The sequence below is a fragment of the Arachis ipaensis genome, chromosome B06 (genome assembly GCF_000816755.2).
Source record: "Arachis ipaensis cultivar K30076 chromosome B06, Araip1.1, whole genome shotgun sequence".
NCBI lineage: Eukaryota > Viridiplantae > Streptophyta > Magnoliopsida > Fabales > Fabaceae > Arachis > Arachis ipaensis.
In genome coordinates, this window is record NC_029790.2 from 133095798 (window position 1) to 133103671 (window position 7874).

At 44.1% G+C, this 7874-nt stretch overlaps 1 protein-coding gene across 1 annotated transcript; it reads right to left on the reverse strand.

Annotated features, from left to right (window-relative positions):
* Positions 5281-6321, reverse strand: LOC107647702. Its single transcript, XM_016351756.1, has 2 exons — positions 5820-6321; positions 5281-5705 (listed from the first exon to the last, which is right to left on the reverse strand). The coding sequence occupies exons 1-2, from the start codon at positions 6319-6321 to the stop codon at positions 5281-5283; spliced, it is 927 nt and encodes a 308-aa protein (XP_016207242.1).

Genomic DNA, 7874 nt, shown 5'->3' on the forward strand with positions numbered 1-7874 from the left:
ATTATACCATTAAATCTTTCTTTTTCTAGAAGGACTCATAATTGGAGTGAAGTGGGAGAAGCCCATATGAAACTCTACGAGGATATGAAAAAGGAAGAAGTGAATAAGGAAAGCAAACGCATATTTGTGGAAAAAAATAATAAATAAATGCACAATTTCCTTTTGCACTATACTACTTGCAATTCTTTTATTAATTGAAGCATGTCAAAAAGAGCATATTAGAAGATATATAATTAAAGTGAGAAATAAAAATAATTTGTTGGTGGTGACTTTTTTCTTATAAAATGGTGAGACTATTTGGCTTTTTTATCTTAACGCTCTCTATATAGGATAATTAGTATAAAAAAGAGTAAAAGGATACTAGAGCATGTAGAAAGAAAATGAGTTTAAATTTATTAATCATATATTTATATCGGATGTAATTAATAGTTTATTTAATTAAGCATTTTGTATAACATAAAGATTTATAAATTATTAAATCACAAATTAAATTTTTTAAATAACAGAGAATTTAGTAAAGAAAAAATGATGCGACATAATTAAAAATTAAATAAAGTTATAAATTAATAAGCCTTTTTAAAAGAAAAAAATGTTTCACGTATGAAATTATATATAAAATTCATCATTCTTAAATATTTAATTTCTACTCTAATTTTTTCCTAAACCAAACACACTATATATCCTAATATGAGAATCTAAAATCAAACTCAAATTCTGCAACAATATATATTAATTTTAAAATGACTACGACATTCTTATGTTTGCAAATATTTGATAGATAGCTAACATATAAAAATGAAAACAATCACTAGTTAAAATCCTCACCAGTAATCTTAATTATTATATGAAAATTAGTGGAAATGTGGAAATTAAATAGGATAAAGGGTGGGTGACGTTAGTGAAAAACGTGGAAGTGGAGTTGGAAGTTTATGGTTTTTTTTTTTAAATTATTAATAGTAAAATAATTTGGTTCCAAGAGAGGAGGAGGGGCCCGCCGGGCCGGGCCCTTAAAAAGGGTGACGCAAGGCATAGTGATGACATAGCATATGGCAGACACAATATCTACTTATTTTTGCACCATCAACGGTCCAAACTTTGCATCTGATGTGTGTTATGGCTCTCTATTATTATCACTATATATAATATATCACTATCACTTTAGAATCCATGATCATCATCATTGTGGGAATTAGGGACCCACACCCACCACAACACAAATTAAATTAAACACCTCTATCTCGCACTTTTTTCTTATTTATTTTTTAGGGCAAATCACTGATATAAGGTAAGGAGAAAAAAAATTTAACACGAATCAGCCAAATTAAAAATTGGTTCATGAATTAACCAAGAGATATTTTTATATAGTTTGAATCAATCAAATTCAAACTTCAATCTCCATGTAATTTGAATCATAGTGATTCGAATTACATACACACGCACACACCCACTAATTCGAATCAACCTGATTTGAATTACACACAAAGTAATTCGAATCAAGGTGATTCGAATTACACACCACACGCATTCCAAGGTAATTCGAATTGGATTGTTTCGAATTACTCATGCTTCGGCTATAAAAGGAGTTCGAACCAACCTCATTCGAACCACTTTTTCATTATCATACCCCACCAAATCCCAGAGAAAACGACCCAGAACGACTCCAACAAAGGCTCGAGCAGGATATTCAGCCCATGCGGGATGATCCGAAGAGACTATATCGTTTGGATGGACTAGCTCATATAGCCGGAGCCATCAACGAAGAGGTTAGTACGTAATCTTTTTTTTTAATTAGGATTAAGTAACTTATTCGTTTGTTTATATACGTTATGTTAGTAGTTTTGATGGTAAATGATGTTGGTAACATTGTATGTGGTTTTGTTAGTGGTTTTGTAAGTGGTTTATGTTATTGGTTTTGTTAGTGGTTTTGCAAGTGGTTTATGTTACTGGTTTCGTTAGTGGTTTTGCAAGTGGTTTTGTTAGTGGTTTTGCAAGTGGTTTATGTTAGTGGTTTTGTTAGTGATTTTGTAATTGGTTTTGTAAGTGGTTTTAATTATCTGGTCCATTATATGTGCAGCCCCAGCGATGCATCTCGAGCATGCGACGGCAGCAGGGCATGCGACTGGACGAGAGGTACGTTCCGTACTTGCAGATGGCGGGATTATACCATCTTGCGAGACTGAACGAGAGATGGTTCAGATTGGATGAGCCCCTTGTGAGTACTTTCGTCGAGCGGTGGCGTCCGGAGACGCACACGTTTCACATGCCATTCGGGGAGTGCACGATCACACTTCAGTGGTTGCTTGACGGATTTCCAGACATACATCCAAGGTGGCTGTCCAGCTTGGGTGTAGTTCCAGGAGTTGCTACGTGTGTTACTTCCTGTGAACCAAATCCAGAAGTTTGCAGTGAACTGCAGCTGGTTCCAGGAGACGTTTAGAGAGTGCCCTGCGGGAGCCGATGAGGAGACAGTCAGGCGCTATGTGCGGGCCTATATCATGATGCTGTTAGGCATCCAGCTGTTTGTTGACAAGTCCGGCAACCGTATTCATATTAGGTGGCTACCCTACATGGCTAGGCTTGAGGATATGGGTGGCTACAGCTGGGGGTCGGCAGCACTCGCGTGGTTGTACTGGTACATGTGCCGAGTGGTCAACAGGCATGTTGTGAAGTTAGCCAGTCCGTTACAGCTACTTCAGTCTTGGATCTTCTGGCGCTTTCCTGGGTTTAGACCTGCTGGGTATGATACGTTCATCTGGCCCTTGGCATCGAGGTACTGTTATCATTTTTTCTATTTCGTCTAAAATTTGTTTATTCCGTGTCCGCTTATAATGTTATACTATGTGGTGATATTTTGCTTTCGTTATACCACCGATGTGAGTTGCAGGTGGTCAGGTCACAATCCTTCTACTAGCGAGAAGGGACCTCGAGTGCAGATGTGGAGGCTGAGGATAGACCTGTTACAGCTGGGGATGTAAGTATACGAACCAGTTGTTTTTAATTAAGTTACCTTTCATAGTTCGCATCACGGTATGGCCTAACGTTGATGCTGTGTATTTACAGTTTATTTGGATGCCGCATAGGTCTCCCGACGTCCTTCAGGTTGTGCATCCGGAGGTGTTGGAGCCTCGGCATACGGCGTTATGGCGGTGTGTGACGAAATTGATATATTTCGCCATGATAAAGTGGCACCAGATTGATCGGGTGCTACCGCAGTTTGGTGGAGTATAGCCCCACCCCAGCCCACCCTAAACATCGACTTCTTGATGTCGAAGGATGGCAGAGGTGGTGATCGTTGGTTCCCATACAGTTTGTAGTTATAGCATCTTCATTGGGAGAGCCATGCGGATCATGTTCTCCGATTTGATGTTGTGCTGTCACCTGAGATTACCTTGGAGATCCGAGAGCCGTGCCTATTCCGGTCGAGGCGACACAGAGGGGTGCCGGACGAGTGCCTGAGATAGATCGTGTTGATGACGTTCCGGATAGGCGTCGGGTTGAGCGGAGAGCTCGTGTTGGGACGCGAAGGAGCCAGCGTGGGTGGAGGTGGCTCGACCAGGACATGGAAGATAGTGACGCTATGGGGAGGGATGGAGGCAGACGACGAGGCCGTGGAGGACGACGCAGGGCCCGTGCTGGAGTTGACGATCACGGTGGCCATGGTAAGGATGAAGATGATGGTGACCAGCATGGGGATGGTGGGGAGAGGACAGAGGCCATGATGGTGGAGGGGGCGGCGGGATCCCTGCTGGGATAGGGGGCGTTAGTCCTCATCCCGGAGGTCATGGTGGAGAGTGGTACGGGTCTGGTGTGGGAGATGATTTGGACCAGGGTGGCGGTGGACTTGAAGGAGGGCAGTTCGGCGATTACTTCGTCGGTGTCCCCAACGACGACCACGCAGTTCATGAGAGTCAGACATGGGTTAGTCCGGGGCAGCTATTTTCAGCCTTACTGACCAATGATGGTCTTGATGCGGAGTTCGGCGGTTCACACTTCCTAGTTGAGATCAGTGCCATCATGCAGGAGAATGATGCGGCACGTCGGCGGACGCAGATTACGGGGACGCAGGCACATTTAGATGTCGACCTGAACGAGCCTCCTTCTGCTCCTGCTCATGAGTATTTTGCATTAGGTGGTACCCCTCCTTCCGCCTATGTTAGTGGCATACATTCAGTTGCTGGAATGTCTACGGCAGCCGTCCACAGAGAGTCAGTTCCGTCAGGGTATTCCGCACGTCCTTTGCCAGGCCAGCCTATGCCACCTCCACATGCAGACCCGGATGATGACGAGGATGAAATTGAGGACGAGGAGCCGCTCGTCCGGAGAGGCCAGAGGACACGGCATCCTCGTCGTTGCTTCACGGGATCACATCTATTTAGATGACCTGTTTATTTGTATCACTTTTATTTATCATCAGTGTTGTACCTTTGCTTGCTTTATTTATTTATGTTATGGACCTACTTTGGTTTTCGTTACTTAGGTTACGTACCTTGGCTTGCTTTCTTTATTTATGTTATGTTATGTACTTAGTGTTGTACATTGGCTTGCAATATTTTGTATCACTTATGTTGAAAATTGGTGTGTGTTATTTTATTGGCATACCTTTTCTTATGGTCGCCTGAGTAGATTACATTGAGTGACGTTTAACTGATTCACAAGCGTATACTTAAGAAACGGAACACATGGAGCAATTAAGTATGATCGTTAAATACATCACATTAAGTAACCAAAGTTTCATAATTAACAACGTCAAGTAACAAACCCTAAAACAATGGAATCTAAATATAAAAGTGGTAATAAGATAGTAATTCATCTAACAATACACCTACTCATCTCCCCCAGTGTGCCTGGGTCCTCCAACCTGTGGACAACTCCGACGTGTGTCCTGGTTGCCTACAGATACCACATCTCTTCGGCCTGTTCGGATCCGCCTCGTCCATAGTAGTCCGTATCTTGGTGGACCTAGGACGTCCCTCACTCGCACGCCTCTTGGTGGGGTCTGGTATCACTGTCGGCCCATCGTATGGTGGCTAAAAATTCTCGGGAGTGAAAGGTGTGAACCCCATCCGGTATACACTGAACACCGAGCTAAGATGATACACCTGGTGGACATACGGCTGTCACGTAAGCCATGAATAGGCATAGCATGCCAATGCATGAGGACACGGGTAATGAAGTGCTTGAAAATATCCGCAGTCACATGTCTGAGATCGGAGTGAGACTCTGTAGCTACCAAGTGAGAACGAACCAGTAGGAGTCGTCTCCGAGACGGTGAACTTCGAGTTATCTCTGTCGTACAAAGTCACCGTGAAGCACCTCGCCGTCTTCAGATTGGCCTCTATACACTTCACCAGATGTTGACTGAATTGTTGTCCGGTTCCTAACTGGACCTCTGCCTCTCTCCCCTTGCGAATGAATAGTTCTGCCAACCTCCCATAAGTAGCCTTCAGCAACGAGCACACCGGGAGATTCCTGATTTGAATTAACACACTCAGAGATATTTGTCGTTATGTGACCGAATCTCCTACCCTCATCCCGATGCTGGGTCCACAATGAATACTCGATCCGGTTCGCCCACTCACACATGGCAGGGTCTTCAGATCGCAGAATATCAAACCAGTAATCGAATTCCACCTCAGTCTTAGCATAACATGCATTCACAAGAAGCCTCTTTGCGTCCTTGCCCTTGAAGGTCAGGGCAAAATTTGCTGCCACATGTCGAATACAGAATGCACGGTAGACAGCAAGAGGTAGTCAGCCTCCGTCGGGAGCCTCAAGCACAACCTTGATGCTGTTGTGCCTATCTGATATAACCAACAGACCCGATTGCGGGGTCACGTACTGTCGTAGATGGGAAAGAAAGAAGGACCAGGACTCCACATTCTCACCCTCAACCAATGCAAATGCAACAGGCAGTATGTTGGAGTTCCCGTCCTGTGTAATCGCGACGAGCAACGTACCCCCATACTTACCATACAGGTGGGTGCCGTCAATACTCACCAACGGCTTGCAATGCCGGAATGCCTCAATACATGGTGGAAACGTCCAGAAGAGCCGGTGAAAATAAGCTTGTGAGTCATCCACCTGGCCCCCAACTCGAACAGGACTTGTCCTAAGGACTGCAACAGTACCAGGCATCGTCAATTGAACTCCTAACACCCACCGCGGGAGCTCATTGTACGACTCATCCCAATCACCATAGATGTGGGCGACGGCCTTCTGCTTCACCAACCAAACCCTCCTATACGTTGGCCTGAACCCAAAGTATGTCGTCGTCGCATTCAGGAGCACCTTGATGCTGACGGATGCATCAGCTCTAACCATTGGCATGATAAATTCCGAGATCACATGATAATCCAGACTCCTGTGGTCGCTAAAGATGGACGTCGCGAGACATGTATGTAGTCCGTTTTACCTCCCAAATACCCTTGCGCAGTCGGAGACTTAGCCTAATCAACCATGTGCAGTCATTCCCAAACTCAGAACACTTTCTAACATACCGGCGATAGTTAGACTCCACCACTTTTTGTACTGTACCCCGCGTCGGATGCTATACGTCTTCACACTTAACATAACCTCATCTTTATCCTGAAACTGCTGACCAACCTGAAACTCTGTGAGACCTGCAGACCCCTGGCCATCTCTAGCACCAAATCCAGTAGGCTCCCCAGGAACCCCTTCCTGTCTCATGGCATCCAAGTCCAAATATGAAAAGTGCGGAGGGTACTACTGTGTGCCAGAGCTAGAACCATCTGCAGGCTTAGCTGGATCACTCGCTCCAATATCATCGCCACTGTCATCAACAATGATATCCGGCTCCATATCATCATCGTCAACATCATCCAGCAATGCATCGCCCAGACCAGCCGGTGCATCACACTATAAATAAGTCGGCACGACATCCACTATTCCAGCCTCTCCACCTCCACTACAGTTGAGATCAACAGCGAACGACGGGGAGACGACAGGCTCGACCGGAGGTTCATTCACAGGGACACACGAACATGCACCAACAGGTCTGGAGCTAGAACCGGCTGCCGTGCCTATAGTGTGGGTATTCCGGTTCGAATCTCCCGAGCTAGATACCACATCAACCAACTTCGCTAACAGCTCAGGTGTCCTAACCTCGGAAAACTGCCGACGACAATAAAACAGGACCTGCAAGTCCTCATCGCTCCCGATCGTGAAACAATCATACTTCACTATTTCTTGCAGCACTGAGATCGGAATGCGATAGAATAACTTGTGAACCCATTTCACGCCTTGCAGACCAAGTTTCTGTAGTATAGAATTCACAACCTCATCATAGCTCGTCGTAGGCCTGATAAAAATACTGAGAGGATCCTTATCAGTGAACTTCACACCAGATCGTATTTTCCTCTTAATCGATCCTCTGTGATGAACCAACACTACAAAACTCTCCTCACTAGCCATTTTCTCACTCTAATGAGATCAATTTACGTTCACACCATATTTATACACGTCTGGCCCTGTATAATTCGAACCAGTATAATTCGAATTAAAGCTTGTGTAATTCGAATTACCTCAATTCGAATTACTTTGGAACGCATGCGTGGGTGTAATTCGAATCACCCTGATTCGAATTACTGTGTGTGTGTGTGTAATTTGAATCAGGTTGATTCGAATTAGTGGGTGTCTGCGGGTATGTGTAATTCGAACTAGCATGTTTGGAATTACATGGAGATGAAGTTCGAATTTGCTTGATTCGAACTATATAAAAATGTGGACTGGTTGATTCATGAACCAGTTTTTGATTTGACTGATTTGTGTAATTTTTTTCTCCCATTTGCTTATATCAGTGATTTGCCCTATATTTTACGAATTATTGCCCTTCACACACACACACACACACACAT